General features: G+C 39.7%; 2 protein-coding genes across 9 annotated transcripts in view; both read left to right on the top strand.

Moving 5' to 3' along the window:
* Nucleotides 1-4,444, top strand: part of usp32 (ubiquitin specific peptidase 32) — a 49,578-nt gene extending 45,134 nt beyond the window's left edge. For all 7 annotated transcript variants that reach the window (XM_058633528.1, XM_058633535.1, XM_058633534.1 and 4 more), the window contains exon 34: nucleotides 738-4,444. In XM_058633528.1, coding sequence (XP_058489511.1) covers nucleotides 738-911 — 174 coding nt within the window. In that variant the 3' untranslated portion in view covers nucleotides 912-4,444. The remainder of the gene's footprint in view (nucleotides 1-737) is intronic.
* A 1,872-nt stretch (nucleotides 4,445-6,316) lies between these two features.
* Nucleotides 6,317-20,623, top strand: si:ch211-167j9.5 (tyrosine kinase receptor Cad96Ca). 2 transcript variants are annotated; one of them, XM_058633295.1, is made up of 12 exons: nucleotides 6,317-6,440; nucleotides 6,561-6,644; nucleotides 6,719-6,812; nucleotides 11,028-11,226; nucleotides 11,454-11,592; nucleotides 11,787-11,885; nucleotides 11,969-12,129; nucleotides 12,226-12,363; nucleotides 13,279-13,387; nucleotides 17,331-17,430; nucleotides 17,598-17,697; nucleotides 19,757-20,623. In XM_058633295.1, exons 2-12 carry the CDS (start codon nucleotides 6,605-6,607, stop codon nucleotides 19,868-19,870), a joined length of 1,293 nt encoding a protein of 430 aa, XP_058489278.1. In that variant the 5' UTR covers nucleotides 6,317-6,440; nucleotides 6,561-6,604; the 3' UTR covers nucleotides 19,871-20,623. The 2 variants fall into 2 exon arrangements, with proteins under 2 accessions (XP_058489278.1, XP_058489277.1); XM_058633294.1 differs by having other exon boundaries at nucleotides 13,276-13,387.
* The last annotated feature ends 11 nt before the right edge of the window (nucleotides 20,624-20,634 follow it).

Here is a 20,634-nt window from a genome sequence, read left to right as displayed (position 1 = left end):
TGAATGACTTCATCTTCCTGGTCATGTGAGTGCTACAGGATGTATGGAGTCATTGTAGGTTTATGTTTTTTCACTTTCAAACCTGTGGTGTTATGCTGTAGAGTCAGGAGGAGGATTTCCTCTGACCGCTCAGACAGGTCAAAGTAATGTTTCCATTAAAAACACAGCAGGATGTTCCTGCAACAGCAGTGTTGCACCGCTCTGTTACCAGGGTCACGATTAGTGACAGGGTTTTTACAAACACTGATATTTCAGCCTGGTTTTAATGTAAAGGGAAGTCCATCTTCAGTTTAGAGAGAGAGACGCTATCGCTGCACATGCAGTGGAGCAGGAAGAGGGGAGAGAAAAATACAACCAAGATTTATTTGGATAATACTCAATAACGTTCAAAAAGCATTTTTGGTTGAAATGGCCATCCCAAGTATTTAACTGCTTATATTTCATTACCACACAGACTCTATTTCTGTCTTTTGTGTATATGTAGAATTTAGATAACACATAAAAATAACTGACCAGGTCCAAAAGGTCGGATAAACGAAAAATATTTTACTGTTATTTTAATTTTAATTACAGAAAATAAAAATGAAGGACCTGTTTTATTAATGACCCACTTGCAGTACCTTTACAGCCTAGCAGGGGGCAATGACACACACGTTGGGAATCACTGGATTGTCACAGGTTTTGTGGCAGCACAGCAACAAAATGTCTACTATTTGACTCTCCTCTTTCATCTTCAGGAAATGCACTCTGAGGAGGTCGACTCTGACTCTGCCTACATCCTGTTCTACGAGCAGCAAGGTGTAAACTACTCCCAGTTCCTGCCCAAGATCGACGGCAAGAAGATGGCTGACACTAGTAGCATGGACGAAGACTTTGAGTCTGACTACAAGAAATACTGTGTCCTGCAGTGATGGCACCATAGTCTTCCATCAGCCAGCACTACACCTGCTCTGTGCTGCCCCCTGCTGCTCTGAGCAGGAAGCAGCAGATATTCAGATCAGTCTGAGGAACAATGCCTGGAGTCAGACTGAGCTCTCTGCGTTTAGGGATGCGTCGCAGCACTTTCTACACTTGATCACAAACATGGATTAGTGCAAAGGTTTACCAAGGTGACAGTGAAGCCCCGGTGAAAGCACTAAACTGGTGCACTTTGCTCCTCCTCCTCATCCTCCTCCTCCTCCTCCTCCCCCTCCTCATGTGAACAACCCTAGCCATAACATACATGTAACACCAACTTGCATACTAACACATCTCTGAATGTATGCCTATGTGGCCAAGTGACAAAGACCTGAGGACCTGAGTGACCAGAGCCCAGATATTTTAAGTGAAGAAGGAAAATGACAAGGCCATTTAAAGAATTCCTCTTGTAACTGCGAGGCCAATAATTGGACACAGTTTTAATGCCAATTTTGAACGAGGTCCAAAGCTTCAAAACCCTACTGTGATGATGTCATATTTGATGCCACAAGTCAAAGTCATGTTAAAATGTTGATGTCACGTAGACTTTAAAAAGAGATAGTGTCATTAAGGAAATTATGAGTCGTAGGCTACCTCATAGCGTCTTGCAGCCTGTCAGCCAACTGCTCCCTAAACACCTGTGACAGTATTAATAATAATATGTAAATGCTTCCTTTTTTATACGTGGTACAACACAAACCCAACACAAACATCACAACCCTCTTAAGGATGCTCGCACAGGTCCTGATGAAATTAGGTTTGAGCCTTCAGCTGCCAAATGTCCACGGTTATCAGTGCAATGTTGACGCGTCTCTGTCCCTAACCTCTCTACACTCTCTCAGATCAGGATTCTTACGAGCATTTATGGTTTGCTGAACACAGATGCCATGAGGTTTATTTTTCTTTTATTACTGCACATGCATTCTTTTTTTAAAAAAGATTTATTTTAAGGTTTGGGTCTTTGTTAGGGCTCATCTTCACGTGAACCTTTCTCCCGCTGCATTTCTCAACTGTTGAGATTCAAACTCATGTAACTCAGAGGTTACTACTTTCCACAATAAGAAATGATTTAAATTAAAAAAGATTGTATGACACCTCTGAAACGCCACTGAACCCAAATATTTGTAGCAAGATCAACCAAAACTACTCCCTTTTTTTTTTTTTAAATTAGATTTCATACATTCGAGTTTCCAGTCAAAACCTGACTTCTACATTACCCACAATGCAAGTTTACTGCCGACACTTAGCCTGGACGTTTGTCTTTTTAAAATCAGGAGAGATCCGGTTTTAAACACAAAAAAACTGTATTCTTCAGCCAAATGAGTGTATAAAGGAAGAAAACAGCGTACAGTACAAGTGTTGTCTTGTAAACAGACTGATGTGTGAAGTCGGTGGAGTTCCCTCTTAATTGTTAAGACTGACTGTGGTTTCAAGCATGTTTCACTGACTTGTGGGTGTGGTCACTTGTAGCACCTCCATTCACACTCGGGTTCTTGGGTTAGACCTGTGTAGACCTGTGTAGACCTGTGTAAAGCTGTAGCACGTTACCAAGACCAAACTGACGGTCAAACAACACGGGTTTTCCACTGTGGCTGATGTTTAAACCACTAACAGAACAAACCGGCATATAATGCTTGACTTGATTTCCTGTGTCCTCCTCTTTGCCCAGAAAAAACGACCGTTTCATTTCAGTGTCAAAATGTAGTTTCATTACTAACGGGGAAGTTGTGCTGTGACGCAGTATTTGAATTCCTCAGATATTGTGTATGACATTATTGGTTATACTTCATGCACAATATTGAATGTTTCAAAAATGTGCGTTTAGTCACAACTTTCTCTTACCTTCAGTATTTTTACTTGACATATCGTCTGTATTCCTGAGTATAAACAGTTTAATTTTGTTTATTTCTTTCATCACAAAGTAACTCCCCCCCCACACACACACACTGTTTGTGCGCGGGCCTTCCCTGACGGGTCCTATGGACCCAATCCTGTCAAAGTCTGTCTCTGTAATATGATATATGTGTGTGTGTGTGTGTGTGTAAAGTCATTTTAAGGTTCCTACATAGAAACAAACAAACAAAGGTGATGTGGTACTAGTTACAGGACTAGTGTTCACTTATATTTTTAGTAAGGTCATTTAAAATAACCCCTATTTTGACAAGCGATAAGTAATACATTTCAGGTTGTATGGTAAATCCATATAGTAATTCAAATATTTCTTACTTAAAGAGTGATTTAAGGACATGATTAAGACATTTCACACCATTACTGTGCTTCTCTATGAATATAACATATGGTTTAAATTTGCCGTTTGTTTCTTCTTTAAAAAAAACAACAAAAAAAACAAACAACCAAAGTCTGTTGAATGTGTTGAACTAAAGCATGTGTCAGGACTGTAGTTAACTCTGTAAACACTTCTCTACGTCACTGGACCCGTCATTTCAATTGTTCTTTTTTTTTTTCTTTGTGCTGAATCTAAAAAAAACAAAAACTCTTTTGCTGTTCTTATCTGAAGGTGACGTTGACTGTTGAGGTTAGTTTAAGACGAACAAACCCGCGTTCTGCAGTGTGTGTGTGTGTGTGTGTGTGTGTGTGTGTGTGTGTGTCAGAGCTCCTGCTGTGTGGGACTCTGATCACTGTGACTCCCCCGTCGCTCTCCTCTTAGTCTTTTTTAGATCACAGGAGCTGAATCTCTGTGTCCACCCCTTTTTAGCTGCTGTTTCTTTTCTTTGGAGAAGGTGGTGTCATTATGGGGGAGACATGTGTCGCTGAATGAAACCGTCTTTTCCTTTGCAGAGTGTGTGTTTGTTGAACAAATGAGAATGTACATACGTGTGCTTATATATACAGTATATATGTTTGTGTGTGAGCCTGTTTCTCTCCATCCTTTGCACCGAGCCGTAGACGACGTCCAGTTTGTGTCCGTGTTTGTCATCACGTGGCTCAAAGGGAACATTTTTACTAAAGATTTGTCTTTTGACTACTCGATTGGAAATTGCTTCTTTTTAAAGGTGCAACAGCTGTCATTTTCTTTTCTCCGACTTTCATAATCCTGTGAACTGTGCAAACGCTGGTCCTGTAAAACATGGGGCTATTATCCGAAGCCCCTCCTTGCCCTTGTAAGCCCCGCCTCCATTGTCCCTACCCACCAAAAGACTGATTCCTCGTCACAGACAGTGCAATCTACTACTGAGCTGTCTGTAGCCTCTTTTTTTTATTTAAGTTCATTTCTGTCGGATCTGAACCACACGTGTTAATTTAAAATTTCTTTTTTTTTTAAAGGTGTTTGTTTGAAAGAAAGTGACGTTGCACTGACATGAAAAACGTGTACATAAAATGTGTTTTGTAAATAAGCCAATGAAAAGTATGTATTTGAATATGAACTGTACAAAAATGCTGTACTTGTAGTTGTATATGGAGTGATACTGTTGATCTGTAACAAAGTACCCAACCAACAAATTAAATTCTGCAGAGGAAACAATGACAGCTGACTCAGATGTTTTTATTTGTATCCTGAGTAAAGCGTTTTATTTTGAAAGGTAGATAGTAGTTATAGTTAGTAGTTAGTGTGTTGAATTAAAAAAAAACCACAATATTTAAAATGACATTTTAATGAATTAATTATGAACTGAAAACAAAAACCTTTGCTTTCTCGCTGCCCAGAACAGACAAAGTAAAAACAGGCTTTATGGAGGAATATTCAGGTTTTTATGCCAGATGTATTCAAATGTTTAAAATAATATGCAGCCTTATACCTAGATGCCACTAAATAAAAAGTGTCGTTTGTTCATGTGCAGTATGTTTCAGGGCGACACACTTGCCATAAAGATTTTTATTGGCAGGCATTCGTAAATCCTTACATCTTCATCGGGTTCAAGTACGTCAAAATGCAGCTTTACTGAAATGGCCATTTTCTCCATGACATAAATCATGTTTTCAGTTTAGTGTGGACAGTTTTCTCTGAAGCCAAATCTACATTTTCCTCCAAATGATAAACTGTGTCCATTTAATAAGTGGATAAATGTGTACTTTCAATAATCTTGTGTATATTCGACCAAAAAGGAAGGACATTCTATATGGTGAATTACTATTCACGTTGAATCGTGGTCTTGTTTAAAGTAGTTGAGGACCTTGGATGTTGTCGGTGCAGCTGGTCTGCAGACGACAGAGCGATAGAGAGCGAGAGAGAGGAAACCACAGTAAGGGTCTCTGCAGCTGAAACACAGCCACTGCAACACTTGTGTTTCCCCTCTGCACCGTGTGCAGGGACCTTTGTTTGATCCTCGCTGACTCATTTCAGCCTCTTATGCAACAGCAAAATGAAGCTGAGAGTTTTACCTGTCTGTGTGTGAGCATGGATCATTACATTACATTACATGTCATTTAGCAGACGCTTTTATCCAAAGCGACTTACAATAAGTGCGACTTACAATAAGTGGATCATCATGATCCTGCAGCGACCGTGAAGGTAGAACCTTCACACAAGTATTCTTTTGTAAAACACTTTCTTTTCTATTGTTTTTACATCTTCTAGAGATGGAAAGTTAGCACTGACACAAACACTTTACTTATAATTTAAAGAAGTAACAGACAGTCGTCTCCGCAACTTTCAATTTAAAGGTCCACTGTGTAAGAGTTAGTGATATCTAATGACGAAGACTGCAGGGCCACATATACGCAGCACAGTTTGATCGTAAGTGGGCCGGACCAGTCAAATAATAGCATAACAACCTATAAACCTTTGTTTTACATTTACTGAAGTCTCTTTTTACAAAACAAATTATGAACAACCTCAACATTCTTGAGATAAATACCATTAAACGGTAAACCGAAGCATAATATTGTTGAAATTGCACTTATATGTCGTGTGCATGACAACTTACAGACCACAGTAGATCACGTCGGTATCTAGAAGCTGGGCGGGTTTTGTCAGTATATTTGACAACCCTGTACTTTTAAACAAATACTTCACCAATTCACATTTAGCTTTGTATTACTAGAATAGGTGTAGTATCTATGATTCCCAACCTCAGTTTCCGCCAATTCACTACTGTTTCCACCACTTTAACTACTTAAAATTAGTTGAAGTGATCATTTAATGATCAATTATAACTAAAACTCTGAAAAGTGGTGATAAAACATTTATTTAAATCATTCTCAACAGTTTTGGTAAAAAACAACAACTTCTATGGTCTGAATTTATAACCACCAAATAGATAAAGATGGCTCAGATGTTGAACAATGATGAGTTCACATGCTCTGGATATAAACATATCAACATAAGTGAAGTTTGAGCTGCATGTGTGTCAAACCACCTGCTGCGTCTCTTCATTTCCTCTGCTCATGTTGTGGTTGAAGTGCGCTGAGCACTCGTGCGGGTGACAACACAGCCACGCTCCACGTTCAGAACAACACGGACTTCAACTCAACAGTTTCACAGTCAGGTGAAGCATGAACTGATGTTCAGATAACGACAGCAGGTAAGACTGTTTTAGACGTTTCCTGTCAATGCAAATATGTAAAATGTGGGTTTTTTAGAAGAAAAAAAAAGGATAATTTTATTTCAGGTTGTTGATTTAATTTATTTACTTTCTGCTCAGCATTTCTGTCCATCACTGACTCTCACCTCCTGGTGTCAGAAGATATGACATGTGGGAATTTAACGCACATCTGGGGCCTCAACGGTAAGATTTACATGCAGATGACTTTACTGAGATGTTGTTAAAACACATTAGAACCCAGTTTTTTTCTGTTTCAGGTCGAGCGCTGGAATCTTTGGTCTCCTGCCTCACTGCGGCCCTTTCCGTCACAGTGCTCACATTCACACTGCTCGGGATCCTGTGTTTCAGAAGGTAGGAGAGGCTGAAATGATCCCATCAGGAATTCCGTGCATTCATGTTTGTGTTCACTTATTTTTGTTCCTGTATCCGTGCGACAGTCTCACTAGACAACATCTTAAAAGTGTCATCGGATGAGCATAGACAGAAGCATTAGTGTCCAACTAAGTCATTATTTTCATAATCAATGAATCAGTCCATTTATGCTCCATAAAATGTTGAAAAATGTTGGTCAGTGTTTCCAAACCTGGAAATGATGACGTTCTCGAATATCTTGTTTTGTCCACAAACTAAAATGTGATGATTTCAGAAACCAGAGAACTAGTAATCAATTAATAATGGATGAATCCTATTATACTGAGATCATCTGTTCAACTCGGTCCAATACAATATTTTTACCGTATTTAAACAGCTTAGCAGTTCATTTTAATTTCATTAGTTTGCCACAAACAATGGAAGGACTAGGTCTACACAATTCTGTGTTTTATTTTTTCTCCACTTTATAAAAAGTTGGGCATAAACAGCAATGAAAAGTCGACAGTTTTCTTTTTGTGGTTCCTTAATTTCATCTTAGCTGTATAAAGACATGCGTGCTGATGCATTTGCCACCTGCCTATAACAAGAACATAAAGTTTCAGCTGCATGGCAGACAATTGCAGCTCTCACTCACCGTTTTGTCACACATTTTCCAGCACGTTGCCTCTGTTTAGTAAAGCGTTTACATCATAATTAGGCTTTAGGATTTCACTTTTTTATTCATTTATTTCAAAATCTGATCCAGTGATTTCAGCCTAGTATCAGAGCATCAGCTCAAACCTAGTATCGACACATGTTTGCTCAGACTTCTTTTACATCCAACGTCTTCATCAAATGCAGTTTTAAACATCCTCGACAAACTTGTGTTTGAAATAATGGGAAGTATATATATATATAGTATATATCAATGCAGTCATGTCTTTGGATCCACACACCTGTTTATGCCGGGCAGGTTTTTCTCAAGCATGAACTACACACAATCCAAATATAGCTGCATTTATTTCAGCGTGGGTTCATTTTAGTGGAAGCACCAGGGCTACATAATTATGTGTTTTATTTTTGGGTATAAAGAGCAATGAAATACTACTATCTACTACTACTATCACTCTTTTATATATATATATATATATACATATATATATATATGTACAGTGCCTTGTGAAAGTATCTGGCCCCCTTGAACTTTTCAACCTTTTGCCACATTTGAGGCTTCAAACATAAAGATATAAAATTGAAATTTCTTGTCAAGAATCAACAACAAGTGGGACACAATCGTGAAGTGGAACCAAATTTATTGGATAATTTAAACTTTTTTAACAAATAAAAAACTGAAAAGTGGGGCGTGCAATATTATTTGGCCCCCTTGCGTTAATACTTTGTAGCGCCACCTTTTGCTGCAATTACAGCTGCAAGTCGCTTGGGATATGTCTCTATCAGTTTTGCACATCGAGAGACTGGAATTCTTGCCCATTCTTCCTTGCAAAACAGCTCGAGCTCAGTGAGGTTGGATGGAGAGCGTTTGTGAACAGCAGTCTTCAGCTCTTTCCACAGATTCTCGATTGGATTCAGGTCTGGACTTTGACTGGGCCATTCTAACACCTGGATACGTTTATTTGTGAACCATTCCATTGTAGATTTGGCTTTATGTTTAGGATCATTGTCCTGTTGGAAGATAAATCTCCGTCCCAGTCTCAGGTCTTTTGCAGACTCCAACAGGTTTTCTTCCAGAATGGTCCTGTATTTGGCTCCATCCATCTTCCCATCAATTTTAACCATCTTCCCTGTCCCTGCTGAAGAAAAGCAGGCCCAAACCATGATGCTGCCGCCACCATGTTTGACATTGGGGATGGTGTGTTCAGGGTGATGAGCTGTGTTGCTTTTACGCCAAACATATCGTTTTGCATTGTGGCCAAAAAGTTCAATTTTGGTTTCATCTGACCAGAGCACCTTCTTCCACATGTTTGGTGTGTCTCCCAGGTGGCTTGTGGCAAACATTAAACGAGACTTTTTATGGATTTCTTTGAGAAATGGCTTTCTTCTTGCCACTCTTCCATAAAGGCCAGATTTGTGCAGTGTACGACTGATTGTTGTCCTATGGACAGACTCTCCCACCTCAGCTGTAGATCTCTGCAGTTCATCCAGAGTGATCATGGGCCTCTTGGCTGCATCTCTGATCAGTCTTCTCCTTGTTTGAGATGAAAGTTTGGAGGGACGGCCGGGTCTTGGTAGATTTGCAGTGGTGTGATACTCCTTCCATTTCAATATGATTGCTTGCACAGTGCTCCTTGCAATGTTTAAAGCTTGGGAAATCTTTTTGTATCCAAATCCAGCTTTAAACTTCTCCACAACAGTATCTCGGACCTGCCTTGTGTGTTCCTTGGTCTTCATGATGCTCTCTGCGCTTTAAACAGAATCCTGAGACTATCACAGAGCAGGTGCATTTATACAGAGACCTGATTACACACAGGTGGATTCTATTTATCATCATCAGTCATTTAGGACAACATTGGATCATTCAGAGATCCTCACTGAACTTCTGGAGTGAGTTTGCTGCACTGAAAGTAAAGGGGCCGAATAATATTGCACGCCCCACTTTTCAGTTTTTTATTTGTTAAAAAAGTATTAATTATCCAATGAATTTCGTTCCACTTCATGATTGTGTCCCACTTGTTGTTGATTCTTGACAAAAAATTTCAATTTTATATCTTTATGTTTGAAGCCTCAAATGTGGCAAAAGGTTGAAAAGTTCAAGGGGGCCGGATACTTTCACAAGGCACTGTATGTGAAAGGTGTGACAGGACACTAAGTTACAGCTGTTACAGCTGTGCTTTTACATATGTATGTATATATATACACACATATATGTATATATGTATATATATATACATATATATATATGATATATATGTATACATATATGTATATATATATACACACATATGTAACAGCACAGCTGTAACAGCTGTAACTAAGTGTCCTTTGACAGCGCACCATTAAGTGTGCGTGCACAGTGCTTGGGTAAAGAGAAATGGAATGCAGTCACTGTTAATGTTATTCGTGACACGTGTGGTTTTTCTCTTCTGTGAAAATGACACAGTGAATTTCTGAAGAAACTCACCACAGCAAATCTACAGCCAGACTCCAAACCGGCTCGATACTTGTGGTCACTCTCTCTCTCGCTCTCTCTCTGTCTTTGTCTCTCGCTCAGGTCTCTTGTTCTCACCTTTGCTGCATTTATAAGAACCGACACAGCCGGAGTTAATTCATGTTGCCAGACTTTTTCGTACATGAAACACACTGTAATAACTTCCCTCCTCCCCCAGAACTGTGATATTTCTCCTTGTTTGATGAACAGAAACATGTTGATCTCAGAACAGTGTGGTAGGTTCTGTTGATCAGTGTTTTGTGTGGTCCAGGGTTTTGAAAAGACATTTTCAGTTTCATGTGAATCATGTTCTCATGGGTGACTCACATTTGGAGTGGCTCTATTCATCATTGTTTGTTTTATTTTCTCACAACACTAGTCAGTGAATATTGAGCATGCAAAGCTAAAAACACTCTTTATTTTATGTTTTCTATTTGGTCCAATAGTATTTATTGTTATTGTTAGCAGGAGCAGCTAAATGTGGACATGCGATGTGCATTGATTTTAGCAATATGACGTTAGTTTGGGATTTTTCATTCGTTTTTTATTTAGTATAGACTTTTTGTTTTTAAAATGAGTTTTATTATTATTATTATTTTTTAAATGCTTAGTTTTAGTTAAGATGTATTAGTTTTTATTTTATTTTATGTAATATGGAGTATTTGCCAGGTGCAAGATGCAAAAAGGTCATAATAAGTATTGTGTCATAAAAACCAAACAAAATATGTCATTTTAAAAATGTATGAGGTTTACAAGAAATTAGCCTGAAGTGCAAAATGTGTGTAATACAGTTAGTGTGTCAGACACGCATGAACATAACATAAGTAATAATAAATAACCTCAATCTCAACAATAAACCCAATAAAAGTACTAGAGGTTTGATTCACATAGATAAACCAGTTGTGTTCTGTTTAACCTGCAGAACTGTGTAGTGTTTACATTTTCATGCAGAGGTTAGTTGGACACTCTGAATCACCTTACCTTATACTCTGCACTGAACTGAACTGAACTGTTCTGGATTCTGTTCAAAGTCCAATTTTCCCTTATAGATATCGTTCTTTGACCTGTACCATTCGGGAGCTGCGGGCGACCAAGATGCCGTTGCAACCCGTATCTCGGCAAGAAGCTTCCATCACGTCTGCAAGGCCAGTGGGGGAGGAAGAGGAGGAGCTTCAGCCTCAGACTCTTCTACATAATAGCAGCATAGTTAGGTCTTCATCCAAGAAGCGATGGAAAGGCCTGCATCAGGTACAAGTGCTGCAGCTGTCTGATATATATGATTAATCCACAACTGAAATTATGAGAGAAGATTTAAAGATCCAGTATGTATGAGAGAGAGTCCTTGGTTTGATACAATCTTCACCCTCTCATTTCCATGCAGCTCAGGGACGTTGCAGTATTTGGTGTTTAGTGATGTCTTCTCAGTGTCCTGCAGTCATCCACCTCTGATGAATGTCTCATGTCGTCTGTCCAAGGGTCCTCGATTCACAAAGTTGGATCTGAACCTGCTGCAGCTGATCAAAGCAGGGAAAGAAGGCGTCTTCTACCAGGCCAGGATGACCAGAGGGACGTGTAAAGGCCACAACATGTTCACATGCAAAATCAGCAAAGAAGGTTAGACACACACACACAAGGCTGTCCTTTACCTACCTTTTTGTCCCACTTAAGGGGGAGGAGACAACAAGATGCAGGTGTCATGCATTAGGGCAGGTGCAGGTAACCACAGCAACCAGTTGTCTTTCTATTTCTTAAAAGACAGAATGTGTCAATTTTAGTTTGGGTTTAATTTCTGTGTCTTTCCTTTTGAGGCGTCCGTCTCAAGCAGGTGGAAGTAGAAGTTTCCATCATGAGGAAACTGATGCACCATAAGAACATCCTGCAGTTACTGGACTGGAGCACGACTGAGGGTGAGAGCCGTGTACAGTCTGCACCGACTGCTTCTTCCTACTGGCTACTTCCTTTTCTTTAAAGATGTGTTCACTTTGTGCAGAGCCTTACATCCTGATCATGGAGTATGTGAGCTATGGCACACTCAGGACCTTCCTGCAGACCAACAAAAGCCTCCTGAGTGCAGATCCTGAACTGCAGAGCCTCCTCACCATCGCCTCTTACCACATCGCTCTGGCTATGCAGCACCTGCGCTCCAAAATGGTAACAACATCACAGACAGACACAGTCTCAGCATCCGTGTGCCCCCTGACTGCACTTATCATCTGATCATCAGTGTCGGCGCGTCTTCTCCTGCAGATAGTTCACTGTGACTTGGCTCTGAGGAACATCATGGTCAATAGGTTTCCCTGGGAAGTGAAAGTGGCAGAGTTCGGCCTGGCTCGGGATTTATCACGACTGACCAGTCGCCACAGCAGCCGCTGGAGAAACCCACACGTAAGACGAGGAGCGACACGTCCATACAGCAGCAGCACTGGTTCACTTCTACTAAGATTCAAATCAATCACAACCTTTTATTTTGAAATATTACATTTGATATAACTGAACATAGTGAAACTGTGAATCAGTCTGCTTTGAAGCACGTTCTGAAAACCACAGAATTTATTCACTGTATGAATCAAACTCTCCATTGATGCAAATAGAATAAGAACTGTTTGACAGTCAATGTGTGTGTGGTATTTATATCCTTGTGAGGTCCAAACATCGTACTAACCTATCTTTATGATTACCTTGTGGACAATTTTAAAGGGATTTTTCAGGGTTAAGACCTGGTTTTAGGGTTAGGGTTAGAATTAGCTTTAGGTTAGGATTAGGGTAAGGGTTAGTTGTGATGGTTATGGTTAGGGTAAGGGACTAGGGAATACATTATATCTATGAGGTGTCCTCACTAAGATATAAAAACGACTTGTCCTAACAAGAATAGCTACACAAACCTGTGTGTGTATGCGTGTGTGTTGGGGGGACATAATCTCCACACACTATCTCTACACAGGAAGCCGCAGTTCCACAAAGACGTGGCCTTGATGAGAAGACCAACTGTGATGTGTCATTAACATGAGACTGTGGTTCATTATAATTTCCACCCAAACCTTGTGCTTAACTGCCTGTGGGGATTTAGCATGTTCCCCCCGGCGTAGGCAGGTTTTCCCTCAGTCGACCACAGGGGTGAACACGAGCGTGAGCGTGAACGTGAGCGTGAACGTGAACGTGAACGTGAACCTGTCCAGTGTGATCCCTGCCTCTCATGACCTCGTATCTCTGTTGACCTGAGGTGTGGCTTCCAGCTCAAAGTCACATTTTCCACTGTGTGTGTGTGTGTGTGTGTGTGTGTGTGTGTGACGTTTCCAGCAGCGAGTGCCACTGCGCTGGTATCCACCCGAGTACTTCAAGAACAACTACTACAGCTTCAAGGGAGACGTGTGGGCGTTCGGCATCGTGCTGTGGGAGATGCAGACGTTTGGTGAGTTGGTGGTTCATGGGTAACATGTGGCTACATGTCTGACACTGTGTGCACGTATGCTTTGAAATTTGAAAGCCTGTAAGGTTCAATTCTTCCCCTCATTTTTCCGTTATCATACACTATATGGACAAAAGTAGCCTGACCCTTACATCAGCATTTAAATACATATACTAGTACTTTAATATAGAGTTGTTCCCCCTTTTACGGCTATATCAGCTTCCACACTTCTTGAAAGTGTTTCTATTTGTGTCCATTCATTCTGTCGAGCACTCTGTGCGGGACAGTCAAGTTCATCAGACCATGTCTTTCTAGTTCTAACACAGTCATGTTGAAAAAGAAAAGGATCTTCCTCAAACTGTTGGAAGAATAACATTGTTATAAATAAACACCTGGATTCAATACAGGTGTGACCAAATACTACTGTCCATACAGTGAATTTAAAGATGGTCAAAAATAACACATTCACACACTCACTTATCATCGCCAACACTGTTTCAACATGGTCTGGGGTTTCAAAGGCGTGTTTCTATCAATGACTCATTCAATTACAGTGAAAGTAAAATGTATAATATTTGTAGTGTCCAGAGTTTTAAATAAATACTTCTCAGCTTCTTTATACTGAAGTATAGATGATTAAAATAATAATAATAATAATAATTTGGATGACATAACACTGTTTCCTGATAAAAGGATAAACACGTGCATGGTACAATTGGAAAAGAGACAAAATGCAACTTTTCTGTTTGTCGTGGTTCCATGTACAAATGTTTAGTCACTGTCATAACCTTAGACACATTGGTGAGGACATACTGTATATGCTTTTCTCTCAGAACAGGCTTGTAGAACCTGATAATGTAATAAAACCTGATAATGTAATAACTTCCCGATAATGTATTAAGGTGCATTTCCCAATAATGTAATACACTTTTTACCAATAATGTAATAAAGTATTACATTAACGGGAGGTTATTACATTATCAGGTTAGCCTTCATTTCACAGGTCCTGATAATGTAATAATTCCCCAATATTGTAATAATTTAACAGCAGACCACCCGTTACTTGGGTTCAAGTGGTGATACTGTGTAAGCAACGCAAGCTCGAGAGCTCTAGCGCCACCAACCGGACAAAGTTGGACATCCTATTTGATTTTCTGCCATCTTTGATTTGATCCATAATCTTTTAAAGGCTGGTCTTGTCACACATTTTGTGTAATCTTCTCAAAACATCGTTTAGATGATCTTCAGACCATGCCACACGAATACATTCAACATCTTGAAATTCAAAGGCACTTGGCTGTGACAGCCAATCAAACATGACGTTGAGGTCACCAAACAGGAAGTAAGTCAATTTCTCTGCAAGCCTTTAACATATTTAACCAAACTTGGTACATAGATTCATGACATCATCATTTGGTGAACATAGACCTCTGGGGGATGTTAAACAGGAAGTTAGCTCATAGCTCTGCAAGGTTATTATTTATCCAAACCAAACTTGGCACATAGTCTTTTGACCCCCATCCTGATGATGCACGAATAACTTGGTGAACTTTGACCTCTATAAGAGTATTATAATCACAGTGAGTGTGATCATATCACAGTCGATCTATTACTTATTAATTATGAAACTGATGTTAGCATGTTCCATCCAGTTCAAATGCTTGTGCTTGGAGACCACAAGGAGTGGTGGAGGCCTGGATGCCGAAAGAAAGTTCAAATCCATGTTAAAAATAGTCATGATGAAGACATCAACCAGAAAAAGAATACTCAGTCCTTTTTTCGTGGTCCACCTTAGTGTAAGTATAGGCGATAAAACAAGCGATGTTGAATTCCCTGCGCTTATGACGGCAGCATGCGCATTTCACCGCGAATGTTACCACCCCACCACTAAGTTTACCTCGAGAGATCCACCTTAGCGCCACCTTAGCTCCACCTTGTCCCTGCGAGAGTGCAGGCGAGGGAGGAAGAGCGGTATTATGTCAACACGGAGGGACAAGTGTGGTGTTGGTGGCTGCACAGTGGAGCACAGTGTTTTACACAAACTTCCAGCCTCAGAGGATTTTATATATGAAGCTAATGTGCCGGATAAAGTCAGCAAACGTGTGTTTGTGTGTTCGCACCACTTCACATCAGACTGCGGCCAGCGGTCGCTGTATTTAGTCAGCGACCGTATTTCACCAACGTACAAACACACACATTTTTAAGAAAAGGTCACATAGAGCTCATAACTGACCATTCTGACACGTCCTAATTAAACATATTTGTTCAGTACGTCCTCCATGACCGGAGCACAGACTCAGTCTGATACAGTCACATACAGCAGCAGTTTATGCAGCTCGCCGCTGGCGATCAGCCGTGGTGATCAGTGGTGGCGATCAGCAGCGCTGTCCCTAAGTGTTTTTAACTGATTTACAGTTCGGCTTGATCCTTGTGTCGGAGGTCTCCGGAGCACAGCCTCAGTCTGATACAGTCACATACAGCGGCAGTTTATGCAGCTTGCCACTCACCGCTGGCGATCAGCGGTGCTGTCCCTAAGTGTTTTTAACTGATTTACATTTCGGCACTGTTCGGCTTGCAAGAACAGTGGCTGTCTCTCGCTCTCGCTGTTTTCCGCACATGCTGCCATGTTGATATTGTCAGAGAACTCGTGGAGGGAGGGGGAGAGGAATGGAGCGGAGGGAACAGGAGCTGAGCGAGTAAGCGCAGTAAAAAGGACAAATCAGAAACCCACTGGAAGAAGTGGGTGTGTGTTTGCCTGTGTCTCATTTGCATATAAAGGGACCATGCACAAAACCGAGCATTCTGAAAGGGGCGGTTTTGGCAGGGTTATTGAACTGCTATGGTGCTTCATCCTTATGGTATTTTGACCAAAGCATGTCACAGACATGTTCATTAGGACACCAGGGAACTATTTTAACTTGGGAAATAGGGTATAATATGTCTCCTTTAAGTAAACAGTTTAAACACAGTGCCCCCAGAGGTCAAAGGTCACCATTTTTTGTGGTATCCCCAGGATGATGTCATGAATCTATGTACCAAGTTTGGTTAAAATATGTTAAAGGCTTGCAGAGAAATTGGCTTAATTCCTGTTTGGTGACCTCAACGTCATGTTTGATTGGCTGCCACGGCCAAGTGCCTTTGAATTTCAAGATTTTGAATGCATTCGTGTGGCATGGTCTGAAGATCATCTGAACGATGTTTTGAGAAGATTACACAAAATGTGTGACAAGAGAAGCCTTTGAAAGGTTATGGATCAAATCAAAGATGGCAGAAAATCCAATATGACCGAAAAAAACATTAAGGGTGCGTTGAACTCGGCTTGGCCCAAGGGTTCCAGTGATACATCGTTTGTGAAAAACGGATGAACAAGTCAAAAGTTAATGTACATACATGCATGTCCAACTTTGTCCTGTTGGTGGCGCTAGAGCTTGCGTTGCTTACACAGTATCACCACTTGAACCCAAGTAACGGGTGGTCTGCTGTTAAATTATTACAATATTGGGGAATTATTACATTATCAGGACCTGCGAAATGAAGGATAACCTGATAATGTAATAACCTCCCGTTAATGTAATACTTTATTACATTATTGGTAAAAAGTGTATTACATTATTGGGAAATGCACTTTATTACATTATCGGGAAGTTATTACATTATCAGGTTTTATTACATTTTCAATAGACTCAAGTGCAAATTTTTATTACATTATCGGGGTTATTACATTATCAGGGATTTATTACATTATCAGGTTCTACAAGGCTTCATAATAAATTCTGATCAAATTCATTTTAACAGATGGAAACTGTTTTGTTTAATCAGAACAAATGTATCCTCCACATGAGGGTTATTTAAGGTTGTTCTAATCTGTTTTATTTCCATGTAAATAGTGGTTTAGTACAGTGTTTCATTTTAAACTGATACTGATATGTAAAGTTGACATTTTCAGGCACTTTACCATACCCACACCTGGAGACGTCAGAAGCAGTGGTGTACCACATCTGTATCGGTCATAAAAACACAAACCCTGAAGGCTGCAGACCAGAAATGTGAGTCAGAACTCAATCAAATCAAAACTCTTCTTATTGTAATCGATTATTATCAATGATTCATTAGAATTTAAATATAATGTATATATATAATATAATCTTTATCATTGGAGATATACTGTTATCATTCTTCTTCTTCTTCTTTTTTACTGTTTTAAACTCCACAGACTTCATATCATCCAGGACTCGTGGCTGGAGCCGTACACTCTGAGACCCTCATTCTCTGACATTATCCGTATGTTAGAGGACATCATAGAAAACGACGCGGTAAGAAAAATACTAAAAACAAAACAATCTCCACTTTCATTTGACATGTAATGCACATGACTTTAACTTATTAACTCAGACAAGAATCATGTATGGTGTCAACAAGTGATTTAAGTCGACATTAGACTGTTTTCACATGTGGATTGTATAATTAATTACTTTGAAGCAAATAGCTGACTCATACGTGATAGGGGCCACATTGAGAAAAACAGTTCATCTCCATGTCGAGAATAAAGTCTTAATTTATGAGATTAAAGTCTTAATTTGCAAGAATAAAGTCATAACCACGAAACCCCTCTGAATGGCCCGCTGATGCATCCACCTTTATCTAACCAGATAAAACCAAGTGATATCGAAAGCTCTTTTCCAAGGTTGACCGCCACAGTGTATAAAGTTTGCTTGACATTTAAAGGAGGACAGGAGTTGAGGTCACAGTAATAATGTTTAATGGTCCCTTGTTGTCTAATAAAATAGAAGAGAAATCAGGTCAGACATTTTCAGCTCAGTCTGGAGAGTGTTCCATGGAAAGCGAGCGACAAAGCAGGAACACTCTTTTCCATATTTCTGTTTACTTTAAAGGAGAGCTAACAGTCAGTAAGAGAACCTAAGAACTTAAAGTATAAACTATAAACTATAGTTTTACCTTTGGAGGTTCAAATTGATGGAATTGAATGTATTCATGTACTAAATGTGCCGTGGGGAGCACACAGTAGCTCCTTCATGATGGCAGGAGAACCAACCTCCAGTGTTTCTCAATCCTGGACCTTTGCTCCTGATACTGATGAATGTGTTGTTATCAGGTTATCTTGTGATTGCACTGTGTAATCAAACAAAGAACAAAGAAACAACAAACGTAACAAAGAAAAGAATGAAGATATTTCACAACTCAGGGGAAACTGAGGTTGGGAAGCACAATTTTTCAAAACTACTCGCCCTGTTCTAGTAACACAACGCTAAATGTGGATCGGTGAGTGGAACATAGACAACCAGAAGCAGAAATGGTGTAAACGGGTTTAGAGCCTAAAGGTCTGCACACACTCCTTACAGTTCTCATTTGGGAGTTTTTGCAGCTTGTTCTTGAGACTGAGAAGAATTTTCTATTGTGTGATTGGCCAGAAATTTGGAATGGGCGTGGTTAACTTCCCAAGTATGAAACGCCCGGGCCAGAACTAACTTTGTTGTTGTTGTTCTTGCCTCCTTGAGAAGAAGAACACATTTCTTTGTTGTTGCAGGAAGTAGAACTTTAATCTCTTAATATTTGAAACCATTATAGAGTGCGGACAGTAGCCTTATATGGTTTAACTGGAATCTAAATTATGAGTTAAAACGTACAATCCTTTGCACCAGCCCTCCTAAATCAAATCCTAGTTCATTTTCTTGGAAAGTCTGGTGCACAAGCGAACTCTGATCCACACCAAAGAAGCGAACTCTGGTCCGCCTAAAACGTTTGCTTCAAGTCAACCAAATGCAGGAAGCGGACTACAACGGACTACACTGCAGGGCATTGTGGGTAAACACAACCAAAACATACGCGATAGCCGGGAGAAATGGCTGAGTCCACTGTTGCAGCGTATAAAACGATAGGATCTGATGCAGCTCCATGTTTTGCTCTCATTGTTGTCTTCTCATTCAGTCATTTACATGCAGCGCCGCCTCAGGCGAGGAGGGGAATACGTTATTCAAAAGGTTCTGTTGGTTTCAATAAAATGCAGCGTGAAAGCAAACCCGGACCGGCCGAATGTTGCAACCCCCAATCGTGTCTAGCGGACTATTAGGTGTGAAGACGACCTTAATAGAAGTTAGAAGTGATTTCCTGATCTGACACAGCATTTCTTTTTTTTATGAACCCACTAAACAAAATACTTTTATGATCCAACAGCATGATTTGTAAGTGAACTTTGATTTCCTTTGTATGTGCAGTTAACCACACAATGTTCTGGTTCTCCAACAAGACGAGAATCGTTCTCATAAATCCTTGTTAATAAATACAGCCACAGTAGCTGTAGTTAGATGGTTGTTCTGGGGGTGAAATGAAACGTTCTTCTTCTCTTCTTTGCAGGACTATGTGGATGTGGAGAGTCCACAGCTGCTGGTGACAGATGAGGCTGAATATCATGAAGCTAAATATCTGCGAGCAGCCAGCATCACTGTGGATGATTTAAATACCATCTAAATAGATCAGACATGATAAAACACTGTCTATCCTCATCACAGTAATCGACCAAGCTTCATAACCTGTGTGATTAATCACCAAATCCATCAATCAATGGAGACACAGGTCATTTTTTCCCACAACAGAGGGGAAAGTTTATCTTAAATATTGATAATATTTACAGTAGGCAGGATTTTTTTTATAGATAAAAGATTTAAAGTAAAAGTAATTTGAGCACAGTCGGCTACAGACTTTTCACAGGAGGCAGATTTATTCCCATTAAGATCATTTGCTCTCTCACCATCCTCCTCTTCCTCACATATACTTCATATAATGGTATTATTATTTTTATTTAATTTATTATAATTATTGTTTGTTATTTCAGCTCCACTCTGATCACATACCCTTGTATATACAGTAGAACAGTATTTATGATTTTTAGCACAACCAGAGGAAGCTCCCGTACCACTGGTGGTGCACATACCATAGTTTGAGAACCAAAGTTCAAAGTTCTAGATGTTAAGTAACACTAAGAGTTTTTATGGACAAATAGTTCAACTTATCATGTTTAATTAACTCTTTTAGTGATATTCTACAACTGTAAAATCTTATTTCATTTGAACATTTTATTTTTCAATTTTTTGTACATAAATCTCTCTTGAAATAGTGACCAACATCGTTTTATTACAGCTTTTTTTTTATTAAAAGTAATTCTAGAATTGATTGTTGTTTTCTTATCTAGTATTTGAACACAAGCACATTCAAATCACCCTTCACTCCATAAT

The sequence above is a fragment of the Solea solea genome, chromosome 7, assembly GCF_958295425.1.
Source record: "Solea solea chromosome 7, fSolSol10.1, whole genome shotgun sequence".
Lineage (NCBI taxonomy): Eukaryota > Metazoa > Chordata > Actinopteri > Pleuronectiformes > Soleidae > Solea > Solea solea.
The sequence above is the reverse complement of the archived record's forward strand: the minus strand, read 5'-3'. Positions and strand labels throughout refer to the sequence as shown.